Source organism: Protopterus annectens, chromosome 12.part0 (assembly GCF_019279795.1).
Source record: "Protopterus annectens isolate FY-2018-M chromosome 12.part0, PAN1.0, whole genome shotgun sequence".
Lineage (NCBI taxonomy): Eukaryota > Metazoa > Chordata > Ceratodontiformes > Protopteridae > Protopterus > Protopterus annectens.
Genome location: NC_056746.1, coordinates 1149342087 through 1149362335, shown reverse-complemented (window position 1 = coordinate 1149362335; position 20249 = coordinate 1149342087). Strand labels below are relative to the sequence as shown.

General features: G+C 39.5%; 1 protein-coding gene across 1 annotated transcript in view; it reads left to right on the top strand.

Moving 5' to 3' along the window:
• The window catches only part of LOC122817039 (myosin-7-like), a 206537-nt gene that overhangs the window by 124646 nt on the left and 61642 nt on the right, over positions 1 to 20249 (top strand). Inside the window, exons 30-31 of the mRNA XM_044090174.1 lie at positions 3482 to 3608; positions 11556 to 11674. Of these exons, the coding sequence (XP_043946109.1) occupies positions 3482 to 3608; positions 11556 to 11674 (246 nt within the window). The remainder of the gene's footprint in view (positions 1 to 3481; positions 3609 to 11555; positions 11675 to 20249) is intronic.

Sequence of the window (20249 nt, the reverse complement as noted above, 5' to 3'; positions counted from 1 at the left end):
AGGCATTATCCTGAAGGAACAGTATGCTAAGAGTATTTTGGAGGTGAAAAGAGCATCGGATAGAGTGATGTTTATGAAGTTGGAAATTGATGGTGTAATGATGAATGTTGTTAGTGCAGATGCTCCACAAGTTGGGTGTGTGATGGATAAGAAAGAAAAATTTTGGAGTGAGCTGGATGAAGTGGTGATGACTGTACCCAAGGGTGAGAGACTGGTGACTGGAGCAGATTTCAATGAGCATGTTGGTGAAGGGAACAGAGGGGATGAGGAAGTGATGGGTAGGTATGGTGTTAAGCAAAGGAATGCAGAAGGTCAGATGGTAGTGGATTTTGCGAAAAGGATGGACATGGCTGTGATGAATACATATTTTAACAAGAGGGAGGAGCATAGGGTGACATACAAGAGTGGAGAAAGATGCACCCAGGTGGATTATATCTTATGTAGATGGGCCAGTCTGAAGGAGATTGGAGACTGTAAAGTGGTGGCAAGGGAAAGTGTAGTTAGGCAGCATAGGATGGTGGTTTGTAGGATGACATTGGTGATCAAGAAGTGGAAGATGAGTGTGAGCACCAAGGATCAAATGGTGGAAATTGAAAAAGGGTAATTGTAAGGTGATGTTCAGGGAAGAGTTAAGACAGGCACTGGGTGGCAGTGAAGAGTTACCGAATAGCTGGGTAACTACAGCAGAGCTAGTAAGAGAGATGGCTAGAAAGGTGCTTGGTGTGACATCTGGAAAGAGGAAGGAGGACAAGGAGACCTGGTGGTGGAATGAAGAAGTACAGGAGAGTATACAGAGAAAGTGGGATTGTCAAAGAAATGAAGAAAGTAGACAAGAGTATAAGGAGATGAGGTGCATGGCAAAGAGAGAGGTGGTAAAGGCTAAGGATAAGGTGTATGAAGAGTTGTATAAAAGGTTAGACATTAAGGAGGGAGAAAAGGACCTGTACCAATTGGCTAGACAGAAGGACCGAGCTAGTAAAGATGTGCAGCAGGTAAGGGTGATAAAGGATAATGAGGGAAATATTCTCACAAGCAAGGAGAGTGTGTTGAGCAGATGGAAAGAGTACTTTGAGGGGTTGATGGATGAAGAGAATGAGAGGGAGAGAAGGTTGGATGATGTGTGGATAGTGAATCATGAAGTGCAGTGGATCAGCAAGGAGGAAGTAAGGATAGCTTTGAAGAGGGTGAAGAATGGAAAGGCTGTTGGTCCAGATGACATGCCTGTGGAAGCATGGAGGTGTTTAGGTGAAATGGCAGTGGAGTTTTTAACTAGATTATTTAATGAAATCTTGGAAAGTGAGAGGATGCCTGAGGAATGGAGAAAAAGTATTTTGGTACCGATTTTTAAGAATAAGGGTGATGTGCAGAGCTGTAGTAACTACAGAGGGATTAAACTGATCAGTCACAGCATGAAGTTATGGGAAAGAGTAGTGGAAGCTAGGTTAAGAAGGAAGGTGATGATTAGTGATCAGCAGTATGGTTTCATGCCAGGAAAGAGCACTACAGATGCGATGTTTGCTCTGAGAGTGCTGATGGAGAAGTACAGAGAAGGTCAGAAGGAGTTGCATTGTGTCTTTGTGGATTTAGAGAAAGCATATGACAGGGTGCCTAGAGAGGAGTTGTGGTATTGTATGAGGAAGTCGGGAGTGTCAGAGAAGTATGTAAGAGTGGTACAGGATATGTACGAGGGTAGTATGACAGCAGTGAGGTCTGCGGTGGGAGTGACAGATGCGTTTAAGGTGGATGTGGGATTACATCAAGGATCAGCTCTGAGCCCTTTCTTATTTGCAATGGTGATGGACAGGTTGACAGACAAGATCAGACAGGAGTCCCCATGGACTATGATGTTTGCAGATGACATTGTGATCTGTAGTGAGAGTAGGGAACAGGTGGAGGAGACCCTGGAGTGGTGGAGATATGCTCTAGAGAGAAGACGAATGAAGGTCAGCAGGACTAAGACAGAATATATGTGTGTGAATAAGAGGGAGGATAGAAGAATGGTGTGAGGATGCAAGGAGTAGAGGTGGCGAAGGTGGATGAGTTTAAGTACTTGGGATCAACAGTTCAGAGTAATGGTGAGTGTGGAAGAGAGGTGAAGAAGAGAGTACAGGCAGGATGGAGTGGGTGGAGAAGAGTGTCAGGAGTGATTTGTGACAGACGAGTACCTGTAAGAGTGAAAGGGAAGGTCTACAAGCGGGTAGTGAGACCATCGATGTTATATGGGTTGGAGACAGTGGCACTGACAAAAAGGCAGGAGTCAGAGCTTGATGTGGCAGGGTTGAAGATGTTAAGATTTGCACTGGGTGTGACGAGGATGGACAGGATTAGGAATAAGTATATTAGAGGGTCAGCCCAGGTTGGAAGGTTTGGAGACAAAGCCAGAGAGGCAAGATTACATTGGTTTGGACATGTGCTGAGGAGGGATGCAGAGTATATTGGGAAAAAGATGCTAAGGATGAAGCTACCAGGTAACAGGAAAAGAGGAAGGCCTAAGATAAGGTTTATGGATGTGGTGAGAGAGGACATGCAGGTGGTTGGTGTCACAGAGCAAGATGCAGAGGACAGGAAGAAATGGAAACAGTTGATCTGCTGTGGCGACCCCTAACGGGAGCAGCCAAAAGAAGAAGAAGATATCCCTAGAGCAATATGCATATCCTTGTATGTCATAGTTGCTTTGGAGACATTTTGGAGGTAGTATACATGTTTTCAACAGAACAGTTTCATTCATGATTACAAATACAAGGACTACAATTTGAAGTAAAAAAAAAAAAAGAATAAAAACTATTTTTAAAGGGGCTTTGTGGGGGGTGCCCATCACACTTCCCCTACTTATGTCTTTCCACTCTGAGGTCACTCCTTCCCAGAGAAATCGAATATCCCATTTAAATTAAAGTTTCATATTTATACTTGCAAATGAATGCAATACAAACGTTTTCATTTTAAATTTGTAAGTGACACCCATTTTTTTCAGTAGAGGAATCCCACAGTCCTGACTATAGTTGGCTATGTTCCATATTACAAAGGATTCAGCAATAATCAGAGTTCTCTTCAGACAGGAGTGACAACTAATAGCGGCATTGTGCATGTGTTGTTCATATATAGGAAACTGGTTTGAAATTTGTGTTATGTTATTCTACAAATATTCTGCACACATCATTTGCTCAAATGGGTAATATCACCTTTAATTATTTTATAACACAGTTGTTTTAAACATGCACTTTTTATAAGAGGGTGTGTTCTGCTCCTATTACAACACTTAAATGTGCTTTTTTTAACTAGCACTATATCTTTGTCTCTGTGCATTTTTTGACTGAATCTTAATCTATAAGGGGAATTTTTCTGTTCTGAATAGAGGTCATACATCTAATCTGGATAACATTTCTGCTTACTCATTAAAAGAAACTACTACCAATATTCAGGAATATTACACATAGAGACAGCCGATACCAAGTTTGTTATTTAAGATTATTTTTTGCAACAGGCTAATGCAGAGAAGTTGTGCAGAACGTATGAAGATCAGCTGAATGAAGCAAAAACAAAGGTGGATGAATTACAACGGCAACTAGCTGATGCAACCTTCCAACGAGCAAGGCTCCAAACAGAAAATGGTAAGAGGTATTTCCATGTACTAAACATTATCCAGAAAAAGGTGACAGGGACATGTTAATGAGATGTAATAAACACATATATACAGTCAGCTTAGTATAAAAGTCAGATATCAAATAAAAATGAAGAGGTAAACAAGAACATTAACATAATACCTAGGAGTAGATGAGTCGACAGGATCATTTTTACAAAATAACTTTGTACTGAAAATAGAAGTGTTGCTTTCTTTTGTGGAAATACATATCTGTTTGACAGAGCCATCTCTGAAAGCTGATGTAGTTGACTGGAGTAAAAATAGTTTCACAATACAGCATACTTAAGGCTTTTGCGTCTTACCTCCAAGGTCCAAGGTTCAGTCCTTATTTCTGGTTACTTATTGCCTGTGGAATGCTTGCTTGTTCTCATTTTAGCTGCATGTTTGTTTTTCCTGGGTGCTCTTGTTTATTCCCAAAGACACATTGTTTGATTGCCTGTTTTAAAGTGCCCATATATAGTGCACACAACTCTTGCCATCGTGGCTTAAAAGATCTATGAAAGACAGTTCACTTACCCAGTTAACAAAAACAGATAACTATGACCTTTATAAGAGAAATTAGTTACTCAAAATGTTTAAATTAATTAAGTAAATTTTAATTATTTTATACTTTGTTAAACCTCTCAACCTGCAGGCACTGAAAACAGAAACAAATGCCCTTAAACTTAAGTACATTCTGCATAAATTTCTATATCGAATAAGCATAAATTCTGAATACCAAACAGCACATAACTATTCCTGCTTCCAGTAAGAATGTAGGATAGTATTCAGAAACACATTTTTAAGAAGCAAAAAAAAAATGCATTATTAAAGGCCAGTATAACATCTGTAGACTTTAATGAACTGTATTGCAAAATTCTACTACATAAACTCATTTATTTTTTACTTCTAGAAGAGAGATATGTAAAATGTGTGTCCTCTTTCTTTAAAGTATTGGTACCTCTATTATGCTGGTCATAAAGTGTATTTTTTTGTATACTAGACCGCTTCAATAATTGCATGTGATGAAAAAAATATCACGTGATGAGGGGTATTCAGAAAATTGTGTGAAGGGGTAAATCAAGCCTGAAAACAGAGACATACAACCAAAATAGGTCTATGATGTGCAGGGGTAATTCAGGACTGGAAATTGGAATGTTCCTCCAAAATCGCAACAGTTGAGAGGTGTGTACATTGTTCATCATATTTTGCCTAATGCCAGATGAGTAGGCAGCTATTCCAGCAGAGACATATGAATCACTCCGTGCTGTTAAGTATTTAGTGCTGTTACAAGTACAGTCCATGCTATGCATACAGCTTTGCTATTCTGAGCCTTCATTTCCATGTCAAGGTGCATCATTTCAACCAACAGTCCTCTTATAGGTGATGAACAAACGCTAAACCTTGTATAATACATTTTTTGTGAAGGATCACCGCAAGTGTGATCTAGCACAGATTTGAACCACAGTTCCCCTGCTGAACATTTGCAATATTCACACTTTTGAACATTGGTAGCTTATTGATTAGCAGGCTCTGGTTTTGTCCAACAGACCCACGTGTTTCTTCCTTGTGTTTAAGTAATAATGAGTTATTGGTAACGGAGGCATTTATTAGAAATTCAAGGCAACTTTCTTGGGATGCTTAAACCACCATGTGGCAGTTTTATCTAGCCACACCTTTCTCGTCAGTGATCGTTTTTCCTCCAGTCTCTTCATCAGCGTACTGATATTGTACATTTGAATATGCATTGAGGAATATATCCCAGCTGCTTACTTTAACCAGCTAAAATCTGCAAACTATCTTCTGCCAAAGGCAGCATTCGCTGCTATAGTCAACTCAACTGCCACAGCTGAATTTGTAAAGTTTGTCTCCTTTAACACGCCTCTTCACACAAATAAGCATGGAGATTCCACAATAACCATCCATAGACAGGTGATGGTGTCAACTGACAGAAGTCCAGTCTATGTGACTATAAAATGGCATGAGGTAGCAGTGAACTTGCGTACCTATTTAGAGCGTGGTGGAGACTCATCAAGGGCCTAGTCAGCCAGTTGCTTGAAAGATATCAGTATAGATATATATATATATATATATATATATATATATATATATATATATATATATATATATATATATATATATATATATATATAGGTTCACTTTATAATCCCAAAATCCTGAAATACCAAATTTCAGAATCTCTTCATCATAAAGCCGAAACCTTAAAATCCCAAAACCCCAGAACCACGAATTTCAAAATTGCGAATCCTACACTAACCATACACCACACACACCTTCACCCCACACACTAACACACAAACCTATATTACATACAAGCAGGGGGGCAAGCCCCCTGCGACCCCCACACCACCCCTACTTAACATATACTAACTCCAAGGTTGCACTACACAGACAAACACATGAAAACACCACCATACAAGCTACATTCCCCTCGCACACACACATCACAGTAACAAAACACACTGAAACACACTAAAGCCCCAAACCAAAACAGTTACACATAAATAATTACCTGAACTTCCAGCTATCCATTCACAAACCGCAACTCCAGAAGCACTATTTCAACATCTCCAGACTTCAGGATTTTGAAATTCGCGCTTTTGGGGTTTTACAATTTTGAGCTTTCGGCTTTATAATCTCTGGATTCTGAAATTCGATATTTCAGAATTTCGGGATTATAAAGTGTTCGCACACATACACACACACACACACACACACACACACACATACACGTGTGTATACATATATATATATATATATATATATAAAATTCTTTTTTTTATTATACTTTTTGGGGGACAAATTTAGAAAGATTATAGTGAGGTGCAAGGCTGGTATGCACCTAGCAGTAACCATTTTTGATTCTGGTGCAACCTTACATGATGATTTTGGATGTCTTTGTGGCTTACTGCAAATGCTAATGAGGCATTTCTGGGGAAGCTGCCTATGCTAATTAGTATTGTGTTGTCCACTCAGAAATGACTGCACTGGAACATTTACACAGTCATGCAATTCTAAGTTACCCCAATTGCCCATGTAAATGAAATTGGCCAAAAGCACAAGTTCACATGGATGCATTAGAGGTAGGTGCCAGTGAATTTAGCGTATGGACAGGCAGTGTTGGAGAGTGTGTGGCTGCATGTGTGAGAGTATATAATGTGTGTGTGTTTGCATTTGTGTGTATGTGTGTGTGTGTGTGTGTGTGTGTGTGTGTGTGTGTGTGTGTGTGTGTGTGTGTGTGTGTGTGTGTGTGTGTGTGTGTGCATGCATGGCTGGAGTAGGGATGGGTTAGTTAGAGGAAAGATAGGGAGGGGTAGGGGAGTGTGTGTGTGTATTTGTATGTGTGTGCATGATTGAATGGTTGAGTATGACTGTGAGCTGATTAGGTGGGAGGCTCTGTGTGTGCCTGTGTGGGGGCTGTCATACCTCCACACTCCCTTAAACTAACAATAAATCCTGAAATACTGGGTGGAGGACACTAGTTACCAGGGGTATTATCTTTATATCTTGCCTTAAATGCACTAACAAAACTTCAACCCCTGTACCCCTGGCACTCATGCACAGCAGCGTAGCAGAGGTAGCTCTCTGCTCCACCAGTAGATACCTGGGATAACCCCTACATATTACCTTAAATCTTTGAAAAAAAGTTAACATAAAAGGGAGGGGGCACTTTGAACTTCGCACCCTTAACAGAGACACCTGGAACCTTATCCCCTCTGTGCTAACTGATGAGTTAACACTTCAAGGTATTTTTTACATAATAAGAAGCATGTAACTCTGATATCTAGCATGACTCAATGATTATAATAATCTGTAAGTTATGAGGGCACATCAGGGCATGTATAAAAGGCAACAGCAGGAGTGGTTGGTAAATGCAAAGAGATTTGAGAGGGATGGGCACATGTCCATGTTGGGGGAGGCTTCAGGACAAAGACGGAAGGAACACTAGATGACACCAGGGAGAATTTTTGAAACTATTACTTGGATTCACATAAAAGGTTAATAAAGCGAAAGGTGTAGCATCATGATGTACTTTGCAAACAGGAAGAAGAAATAAACTGTCATGTCTGTCATTAAGTCTAAGGTCATGATCAGAATACTAGGTACTGACACTATCTAGCCCTTCTTGGAGAACAGAATAGTCTGTGAGGAGTTAATAATACCACACAGTTTGCAATCATCTCATATCTTAGAATTAGATGACTGAGAGAAGGGGAACCAGCACAGATCTTTGGGGGACCCCTCTAGTTAATATATTTTACAGAAGAAGATACTGCCAACTTTAGACCTCTATCTATAAAAGCTGCTTAACAATCCATCAAGTGACAAATATTAATACTTAAGCTAGTAGGTTTATCAACAATGCCTGCAGGATAAATCATATGAAATGCCTTAGTAAGGTCAAAATAAGTGGCATGAACAAAAATAAGCCATTCATCAATGGCACCAGTCTCACCCACAAACAAAAGTCAACCAAGTTAGGCAAACAAGTTCTGTCCTTCACAAAACTATACTGACTAGGAATGGGTATTTGAAAGTTATAAACTTAACTATGATCTTCACCATGATTTTAAATAGAAAGCTAGTGAGACTAATGGGGCAATAATTTACAAGGTCAGTTGTAACACCACCTTTATGTAGAGGTTCCACAACTGCTGTTTTCCAGAGCTCTCACATTCCCTATGGAAAGGCTGAAGTTAAAAGGATTAAGGAAGAGTTCAGTAATAGCATACATTGTGTCAGCAACAAATCAGCCTGGTATGTTATCTAGACCCATGTAGCTATTATTTTGTTTTAATAAGAGGAGCAGTATTATAACATTCAAGTGAAGGGCATAGGGATGTGAGGGGGAGAATTATAGCTAAATGTGTCAGCCTACTTCTAATATTTATAATACAGTTTTAAAAAAAATGTGATTATTCTGTGAAATCTTGGCTACCTTCAATTCATATTCAACATCATTCTTCCTAATGATACATTTAAGATCCCTGTAGATCTGCTTATACTTTTTCTTTTGACTGATTTTGCATATTGTTTATACAAACCATATAATTTTTTCTTCCTAGTATAAAATTTGTTTCTGAGAATTTCACCATAGGGGTTTATCTCTAACTTCCCACCATACATACACCTAATAGATACTGAACTATCTATATGTTGGTTGAGTTGATTGTATGAATGTTGTTATCTTTCAGCTTACCCCAGTTAGGGGTCGCCACAGCGGATCACCGGTCTGCTCATGATTGGCAGTGCAGTTTTTTAGAGTGCCAAGTTGCCAGCCCAGTGCCCAACCTTCATAGAAGGGGCACACACACTCATCTAACTGCATGTCTTTGAAGTTCAACCAACCACAGGGAGGACATGCAGACTCCGCACAGAAGGCACTCCAGCCGAGAATTGAACCAAAGAACCTCTTGCTCGGAGGTGACAATGCTAACTGCTGGATCACCTCAGTTGATTGCATGAATCATGGGTAAATATGTTCTGGATTGCCAAAGATAGATTAAGCACAAATGCTTAACTACTCATCTCGTACTAGGGTAATGCTTTTGGTACATTTTTCCTGCCATGCAGCAGGGAAGATTTTTACTACTAGGATAGTGTACTCTTTGGGTTTCTTTGGTATTAGGGATCAGGTCATCAGGGCAAAAAGCACTTTTGAAATCCTATAGGCACTTAAATAGAGGCATAATGTTGGCTTTAGAGTAGTTCCTGAATGATGGTTGCATTAAATCAAAGATGGCACAGCATTACTAGGTATGCAAGCAAAGCAGTGTTTTTAAGGACCAGGTCAAGTATGTTTTGTCCTTTCTTGGGAACTTGGGCAACCTGATTCAGAAAGTTGATATTAATGAAATGTAGGAAACACTGAGTGTATTTATTGGTAGTTGTGTAATACTCTCAACTGATGGACACATAATTAAAGTCAGATAGAATCATAGATTAATGGATGTGTAATCCAGCCTACCAAGAAACTGACAGTGGTCCGCAAGTGACATTAAATGGGATCTGCAGTTGGTAATGATGTGGTAATTGGCTTTATTAAATCTGACCAAAATGACAAAGAGCTCAAATACAGAATTTTGAAGTATCTGGGGCAAGTTAATATTTGTGCAAATAAAAACAGATATTCCCCTGTGGCCCCTAGTGAGTCTAAAGGAGTATTAAGTGTTATACCCTGTCATAGAGAGTATTATCAGAACAGTGAGGCCATATTTCTGTAGCAACACATATATTAATGTGCATGAGCATCAGAAAGGTCTCAAAAATCAGGCAACATTTATTGTTCAGACTTCTAGCATTCAGCAGAGCCACCTTAACATAGGCTGGATTAGAAGTGATTTGGCTGGAATTTCTAACAAATTAACTTTGCCTAAAAAGGCACAACAGGAACAGAAAAGGTCTTAGCCAATTTGCAGAAGCCCTGAAGAAAAAGGTAAAGCAGGCTGGCCTTGGTCATTCTCTGCAATGATGACGCCATTCTGACACACATTGGATTTCCCTAGAACGACACCACATAATAAGACAACTGTTGAAATCAAATGTTTTTGCTTAAAACTGTGTCATCAGTGTACTGCTCAAGACAAGTGTCTGACCTGTGTTGGACACGTGCCTGTAGAGTTTAACTGTATCTCTCTGCGTCTTCCCTAGAGTAGAGCATCTAAGGTCCTTCGCCTTGATAACAGGTGACAACCTGAGCATACTCATACTTGGGGTGAAGGGATCTAAGGGCTCTGGTCATGACCCTAATCCTTGGGCCAGACAGACAGACAGCTGAAACACCTGAGCATGACCCTATCCTTGTACAGCCTGGTAAGTGGAGCATTAGTGTGCCTAAACATAGATCCACCTATTACTACAATGTTACCACATGTGGCTACATTTTCCAGAGTCTCATTACGGGAGTAGCAGTGGAGCCAGGGTGACTCGCTTTAGTTGTGGGTGAAGGTGTAAGAGAAGCTGTATTAAACTGAGAAGTGTTATGTAGCCAAGGTCATTCAAATGAAGCCTTGCTAGCTTAGTTAATGATTTCTCAATAACAGTGGCAAAAGTGGATCAGTTAGATACTTGTGATGCAGTCTTAACCTACTTGATGATGACATGCGTAGTGTGTGTCTGAGGTTATACACCAAACTTAGGATTTACACCTCTTGGAAGTAGTATCAGTGAATGGCAAAAGTAAGTCATTGTTGGTAAGCATGAAGCAGTTATTATACTGCTTCAAAGATCCTAAAGTGAGCAGACTGGCAACAGAACGGGACAGAGCAATCTATGAAACCATGCCACTAGAGACCAAATATGACCAGATATTTATGATGACCTGCCACAAAGATTAAGTACAAGGGGTCCTCAAAATGTCTTACAATTAAGTAAATGAACCATATAATGGAATTCAATGTTAACTTGAAAGAACTCATAAAAACAGGGAGACATACAGAAAATCACAGTCATGCCAGACCCCCATTTTTATTTATTTGCTAACCAGATAAGTCCACAAGACAGAAAGCTCTCTTTACAGTGGTGACCTAACAGTACTGTCTGGTTAAGTGGCATGTTCAGGAATACACAGTTTGCAAGCAGAAATTCAGGGAATAGAACCCAGGACTACAGGAAGAAGCTCAGTGACAGTTTCTAACCATTCTGCATTACATCAGCTAGACTTTCACAAGGTGTCACTGAGAGCCAAGACTGATTTTCCTCTTGGCAGTGACAAAGGGCCGTATTCCTTGCAAGACGACTTTCTCCTGCCCTTCCTAATCCCAGTAGCTCTTTTGTAAACTGAAGTCTAAAGTACAGGAAGTATCTCAACATTTCACACCAGCAATCCAAGCTAAATGCACCTATATCTACAGGTAAGCCAGGAAAGTCGTAACTCCATAATGATACATTTTCATTATGTTTTGTTATCTTTTAGGGGAATTGACAAGACTGCTTGAGGAAAAGGAGAGCTTTATCAACCAGCTTAGCCGGGGCAAGACCTCTTTTACACAAAGTATTGAAGAACTGAAAAAGCAACTGGAAGAAGAAACCAAGGTGAGCTTATAGCTGTTACCGTACACCTTGTAATTAAAAGGTCAACTTTTGCAAAGGTACTTTTAGTATGACATGTATTTTGGCAGTGGAGGAGTACATTAATACTGCCATAGAGACATCTGTTACTGCTATATGCAGCAACCCACCAACACTTAAACTGTATCACTACCGCAGTTTAAAGGAATAAGGATTGTACAATATAAGAAAGGCAGCTCCCTGACTACACTGTGATAGCTGCGGCAGAAGTAATACAGGCAGCCCAAAGAAATGCCCATGCATATAAGCTTTGATCTAGACACCATGAACATTATGCACATCTCAATGTACAGTAAGTATCTATAAGAGAAGAATGCGTTCTGTGTTTTCTCAGAGCACTCCACAAATCTGCAGCATTACTGAAAACATTCACTTAATGCAGAAGTGGTTTACTCTGTCAGGGTTTGTTCTGGCGTAGCTTAGTATTTCACTGATGTATGTTGTGCTCCTTTCTGGGGAGGCCAGACTTTTATCACATTAAGTGGCAATAAGAATAGTGTGTGTGTGTGTGTGTGTGTGTGTGTGTGTGTGTGTGTGTGTGTGTGTGTGTGTGTGTGTGAATCTGGAAGGGGACTGCATTGTTTGCTCAGTGGAAAGACCACAGCCTACTCTGTTTTAAATGTCACTGAAATCCCCCACCCATCCCTGCTTACAAGGTAGAGTTAGCAATGACAGTGACTAGTCATCTCCTTTCCTGGCTACAGCAAGGGTTAGTTATGGTGGTGACCCAAGAAAGCACACAGTGAAGCCACAGGAAAAACTGTTAACAGAAGATCTGCCTTTCACATTAGTTTAAACCTTACTGTGGAAAAATGGTTTGGCCATCTTTACAATGTGATTTTTCAGAGTATGCTTGTTGAATGTTAGCCTTGCAATATATTCAGGACAAACTAAGCAAGTCTTCTGTAGATGGAAAACTTTGTCCAGGCCAGCTGTATTAAAATTATCCACCTTGTGACAGATCTGATTTCTCTGCATTCATAATCAAAAGGACACACACTAAGCCTGGCTCTGCACTGCAACGCAGGCCTGATGTAAATCATGATTCATGACCAGCTCGTAAGTAGCTTGAGATTAAACCCCAGAGCTGTCCTGTCAACAAAACAGGGTGGGATTAACTGATACAGAGGATGTTGCCCTTTGCCAAGGTGATGGGCCCACCTGCTGCTGCCACACTTCGCTTGAATATAGAGACTGGTAGGTCTTAACAAACAGCAGCACTGAGAGCAGCTGGTGTGTCTGAGTGTGATCTGCTGCCTCTGTATATCACATGTGAGAGCTAGAACTGAAAACAACATGCCCTAATGTACCTGGGTAGACTGGTGTTAGATCATCCAGGTGTCATCAGATCTCCAGCCCCTGTTCAAACCTCAAAAAAGAACAGTGGCAGTAGAGGTTATCATACAAACAGATCTTCATGAGAATGTCTTGCAGTAAGCTGTTACACACTAGATTATCTCAGGTGAGTTATCTCCCAAAAGTCTTGGTCTGCATAACCTGGATGGGAGTGACCACTGTCACTGTGTGCCTCCTGGATGTCTCTGACATCTTAAAAGAAATAATTTCTGCAGTCATTCTTGCCAGTCTTTATTTATATATGCCTTTTCATCTATGAAAAATGAAAACATCTAATTCATTTGTAAATTAGGATCCTAGATCGAAGAAGTCTCTTTCAGAATCAAGCGCACCGACTTCTTCTCTTCTCTCCTATATTTGCCGTCTGGCCTTTATTCACCAAACAGTTGATGTATCATGTCCCCTGTACAAGAGTAACAGCCTCTCCAGCTGCTGCTTCAACAGCAAAAGCTGGTACAGACATAAAAGCAATATCCTATTCTAATTTCTTTTCTCACCAATATGAAACTGTTAGTCATCTGATAGCATTAGTTAGCCATTTTGGCCTTCTTTCCACTTGAAACATAAAGAAAATGGTGTTACTTTTTCATTTTTTTGGAGTAACTGTTTATACTAAATATTATTTGTTTTAATTACTAGAAGGTGATATCCCCACTTACATTTCTGAATCAGTATGTTTAAATTTAAAGTGTTTTTTTATTGTTTGTATATTACTGAGAATCATAAAAATTGTATATATTACAAAACTAATAAAATAAGGATGCTTGAAGCCTTGAAAGCTTTTGCTTTTGAGAAGACGTTACAAGAATCATTACAGAAAGACTAAAGAGTCACTCTGCAAAGTCAGAGAAAGATACAGAGCCCAAGGAAAAAAAATTGTAAAAACATTAAGAAAGGCTGAAGAGTAATAGGAAGCTATAAAAAAGGTAAAATAAAAAGATTATTTACCCTTGCCTGTAACAAAAGTTACATTCTCAAAGGTTTTCACTAACAGGAGTCAGAACTGATGTTAAAGGTATACCTTTCAGAGAAAAATCCAAGTTCCCATCATAGACAAAGACTGGAAAAATATTAGCCATGAAAGAAATGCTGCTTTTTGGTTATTTAACTTTTGAGCCTGAGTAGACAAATGCAGAGAGGAAGAAGAAAGAAACCCCTGAGGATGAGTCTCCTATGTTTGTATAGAGATAACCTGTCTTTATAATGGTTACAGACAAAAAGTCAGACTCTCCTCGTGGTATGAACCACTGGTCTCAGGTAACTGTCAGTTTGCAAAAGAGAATTTCAGAGTTACCATGGAGACAGCAAAGGTCCTAGAGCATATACTGACATGTGACCTAGCATATGGTGGAACACCATATGTTCTCAGATGATAACTCATCCTGGCACCTAATTCCGACCTCTAGATTATCTTCCAGATCCACTCCAGCTGCCTTCTTTTCCACTACAAGTGTAGATTATCAACTCCCCCTTGTCCTTATCATAGCTGGAAGACTTTTACTTGAAACAGATTGAGTCTTCCTTAGGTATGAGTACTGATTTAGATATACTGCGGTGGTGGTGCTGCGGTAGCATTGTCGCCTCACAGTAAGACGTTGTCCTGTTCGATTCTCAGCTAGAGCGTCTTCTGTGTGGAGACATGCGTGAATGGGCATACCTTCGTTGAAGGTTGTGCGTCAGGGCTGGCAACTCGGCACGTAAAAATCTACTGCCAATCACTAGCGGACCGGAGTTCCGCTGTGGTGACCCCCTAACCGGGAAAAACCAAAAGACACAACAAGTACTCACCAGTCAGTAACCATTTGAAATGTCGGGACCTGTTAGAGCGAGTCCTGAAATATGGAGAATGAATGCCTGAAAGATCGGATGTGCCATTTCTCAGAATATTCCCTTTTCCCCCAAGGTATAATGACCTCAGAGCTGGTATATTTAAGTTTGGGAAGGTTGCCCCCAAGCAAAAAGAAGTTTTCTGGGGTTTTTTTCAGCTTGTCAGCAGTTGGCATTTCGAGTGCCGACATTTCAATAGGGAGTCATCTCAGTCTCCTGTTTTTTTTCCTGTGAAGATGTTTCATTTGGTGATATTGTTAGTTTAATGCTGGAGTACTATGAAACAAACAACATATTGTCTTCTATAAAAAGGTACTGTAAATTACACAGATAGCAAAAATGTAGCCCTTGTACCATTTTTCCTCTTCTTGACTCTTTCTAAGATTTGATAAAGGCTTTGGGCAAGGTCACAGATATAAAGCCTCCTGCCTCAAAAAAGCAAGTAGTGTGTACTTAGATCCCCTTGATAGGCAAGTGCTAGGTAGCTAACAAAACCAGAGAAAACAGCAGCAACTGTTACATGTTTGTTAGGCAACGAGTTTCCCACACACACACACACACACACACACACACACACACTCACACACACATATATATATATTTTTTTATTTTTTTATTTGAGGGTATACATATCTTCCCGTTTTGCAGTCAAAGCTATGAGTTGCCTAATTAATATGATTTTGCATGCAAATTTATTTTAGAACACAATGACAACTATGAAACAGATATTAGAGTCAGGCAACAAAGATAAGTTGTTGAATTCAGGCACCATAAAAATGGTTACCATGTTGCACAGTATATGTATAATACAGTATATACCTTACAAAGGGCTTCATCTGCGACTGTTAATGTTAGGAGACATGCTTGTCTCAGGGTTTAGTCATTCTCAGAAGATTTTAAAGCTAATTTTCTTGGTTAAATAATGATACACTGGTTAGTTTTACATTGGTTAGTATTACACTGGTTAGTATTACGGGTGTATATTAAAAGACCGAACCTTCACAACCGCGAATACAACAACCGCGACACGTAAACACCAAACAGCTGAAAGAGTGAAACACGTAAACATCGAAATACGGAACACCAAACGTATTTCCTTGGCCAGCAGGGTGTTCGTGAGGAAGAAGAAATATATCCTTTTCCCCACTGTAGTGCGATCTCGGAGTTGGTATATATAAGTAGAGGGGTGAAGGGCACAGCCCCCCTCATGGGGGGTGCAGGGGGGCTTGCCCCCCTGCAAAAGTATGTCTATTGAGGCATGTTTAAGTAAGTTTTACTTACCTGTATGGCGCTGTTGTTTTCAAAAATGTGTTTGGTGTTCCGTATTTCGATGTTTACGTGTTTCGCTGTTTCAGCTGTTCGGCGTTTACATGTTGCGGTTGTCATATTCACAGTTGTGAACTTTTGGTCCTTTAATATAGACCCAATATTACTACCTCTTGCCTTAGATGCTTGGGGCAAAATTTTGATGTCTGGTTCTTATCTGTGCACCATCCTGTATCCAGCAGGACTCTTCTCTTAGTTCACAAAGGCATGCTGTTTAGTTGCCTATTAATAAATATTCAATTCCTATTATATTTTCCTTTGCCCTTGTGCCCTGGTCTCATGGCTGAAAAGTATCTACAAAGATTAGTTCACATACTGAATTAACAGATGACTAAATAAATAAAAATAAAACAATAATGCCTCCAACATTCCCAAGACCTTATATAGGAAGCTTCTTATGAATGTTTTAAACAATTTAGAAAATAACAAAAAAATAGACAAGGTGAAAGAGATATTTCATATCCTCATCCCACAGTATTCCAGAAACTTCCAAACTTCTAAGCACTATTTCTGAAGAAAACATTGATCTGAGCAGTAAAAGCAAGGTAAGAAAAAAACAAATGTGGACACCACATAAAAAGAATAGTAAAGGCCTAGCATGCTTACACATTTCTTTTCACCTTCAACAGCCATATGTTATTGGGGTATTTTTTTGTTTGTCTGTTTGTTTGTTTTTTATTACACCAAATGGCAGCATATTACTCTAGACAAATACATTTGTCAGATCATTTACAAGTGTTACACATGGAAACTATTCTAGGCTCCATCCTATACTGCATACCACCTTCAGCAGATAACACAGAGCTCTTGACCCATCCCTTATAATTGCTTAAGAGGAAGGCAATACATTAGGTGCCAAATCACTAAAAGAGCGAAGGATTTTATTCAATGTTCACTATGATACAAAAACGGCCAACAAATAGATGCCAGTACTGGACTTGCCAGACTTGATCAAGATAATCTTAGCAAAGCAGTGCCGCTATTAACATGAAGGACTGGTTTCCTTTAATAAGGCAGGACTTTTGGATAGCAAATCCAAATCTAAAGAATGCTTACATGTACATCCTGATCTACATTTCTCACAGAGAATTTCTAAGATTCCCAGAGCTCGAGTTTTATTTTAGGTATAAAGCTTTCATCCTTCCATCTTTTGCACATTTAGTATTTGCGTATCACAAGCACTGCCTCGTATCCAAGTCCACTGCTTAGTTAAACCTTCATCTAACAGTAGTGAAACAGATGTTCTCCTTCTCAGACACCACATAAGAAATCTTTCAATGCACCATATGATGAGATCGCGTTGTTGGGCGCACTACTGGCCTCATCAGTACCATTATTTTTCTTCTAAATAAAACTGTAAAGGAGCTATGTGCATCTATGAAGCATAATCAGATTTTTCATCATAGCCTCACAGTAAGACGTTGTCCTGTTCGATTCTCAGCTAGAGCGTCTTCTGTGTGGAGACATGCGTGAATGGGTGTACCTTCATTGAAGGGTGTGCGTCAGAGCTGGCAACTCAGCACGTAAAAATCTACTGCCAATCATTAGTGGACCGGAGTTCCTCTGTGGCGACCCCTAACCGGGAAAAGCCGAAAGACACAACAACAACAACATCATGAAAGCAGTAACTTATGAGCCTGCATTTGCATAATCATTTTACTGAAAACCACTTTCAGCATAAAACAAAACAAACTTTTTTGCAGGCGCCCCTTCCCCATGTGGGGGAGATGCCCCAAAACCTCCTTCCTTGACTTATATACATATACTGAAGTCACGATCAAACAACAATGGGAAAAAGTGCATGTTTAATATTCGCTAAAAATGGCCTTTTCCTGATGTCTGCAGTTTTGCAACTTGGACAAACCATAGTGGATTACCTGTCTAACTACCGTGTATTTTCTTAGCACGTCTTGTAAAAATGCACGTGAGGAAGGACCAATGGTTCATAAGAAAGATGAGGATTAAATCAAGTCACATATAACAATTCATTCCAGTTATACTGCTTGCAAATTAACTGCTGGACAGAGCCACACAATTTGATTGTGAAGGTGCCTTTCTCACCTCTAGCTCCTTCTTAGCTGGACGTGGTTCTTCCTCAGGTTGTACTTGGAGTGCTGTTTTTGTGGATTCAGGGTAAAGAACTTCTCTTCATATAGAAATGAGAATGGTAATTTCGACATGACAACATTTTGAGCAACTCTAGAGTCATTTCATTTTCACATAAACACAGATGACACAGAAGTTATATGGTTTGTGAAAAAAATGAGGGGATGTAAACTTAATTCCTACGCAGAGAGAAGGTAAATATCTGGGAATAACATGTATATGGGCACCTCCTCAACTGATTCTGTTTTCAGCAGAAGACAGCATTTTTTTTTCTCTTTTATCTTTTTACTTTAACCTGGAAGACGGACATTTTCTTCTTTTTCCTGTGAAGCCAGAAGCTTTATTATGTTTTTCCAGGCTTCCTTCTGAATTAGAAAATATACTGCTTAAGAATGATAGAAACTTAACAGATTTAATTGTTACAGCTCTCAAATGGCAAAGAGCTACATAATACATGGCTATCTCTGTAACTGACACCTTGACACACTAAAGCTCAACCCTCAGAAAAACACTGCCAAGAGCCAAAGCCTACAGATCGTATTCAATTCCATGTTGCTCATCTTTCTAAGCAGAAAAGGTTGACATCTTCAAAAAGAATAGAAAGCTTACATCTAGAAATTCTTACATAGCTAAATGAAAACTGTTATTTTGGGCTGTTTAAGTCTTTACAATCCAAATACTACTTACTTTCAATCCTGCAAGATTACCTTTACCACACTTATAGCATATGCTCATTTAATATTTCATTTCAAAGTACAGTTGTCTGCAGTTTCTACCTGCATTCCAGTCATCCAACAAGTCTCCATTAGACTCTACAGCGAGAACGTCCTCAATGGCAATTTTGCATTTGACAAACCATCTGCATACATTGCCCACAGAAATACAGGATTTAAACTTTATGACAGAAAAAACAGACATTGCTATACGTGGGAAACTACTTCTTCTGTAAAGTTATACATGTTACATAAGACACTGTGATCACTACATCGATGATTCCTGAGCTACTGCTCTTGCCTTAACATTCTTCAAACCTTGTACAGCTTTCCATTGCATTTGAGAAGCTCTGAGAACAACTGCTCATCTGTGATCTCACTTGTCTTCCTAAATTAGTCCATTCAGCTGCAAGTCTTCTTTCCATACTAGAAGAATAAAAGAGTTAGAGAGACGGTTACATACCTTCAATTTTCACTAGCAACAAAAGTAAGCCAGACACAAAGCCAAAGTTACTGAGAAATCCGATGAATTCTGTTACATGCAAGACAAACAAGTTTGCATCTCACCAGTCAAGCCTTTTTAAATTGACTTGCCCATTATATTGTCTTTTGTTATAGTAAATATATCAGTGTGTTAGCACTCACCATCAGAATGCATTTAATTAGGGCTCCTGCCACTTCTGTTGCATATTTTAAGAATGTCTGTGTGATGAATACATGCAAAAGTGGGTCTTGGACATCAAACCACACATCAGCTGGTCACTGGAAGCTAGATGCCCAGTCTAGTAGCAGGAACAGTTTTGGAAATATATTATTGTAATGAATGCTAACTTAAGATATCAACCTAACATCATCCAGATTTGCACTATCAGTTGTGGAAAGTAAAGAGTTAGCTCATCAAACAGGGTTGTTTCAAAGGAGTGTAGCTCCTTATCCTAAAGTGCAGGAGCTCACAGGTTGATGTGCAGGGGTAACTCACCTGCATAGGGGGTTGGGCTGTTTTAAGTGAGACATGTTTGTGATCAAAATGAATCTCAGCCACCCTTTTTAATCAGAAATTCCCTGATGTTTGATGAGGCCATGTTTAACTTGAAATGGTTAAACAGTACTACCTGGGATTCTGCCCATTTATTATAATGCTCCCAGATTAATCTCTGAAGTAATATACCACAACTGTATACTCACATAACCACAGACCTTAAGAGGAGAGA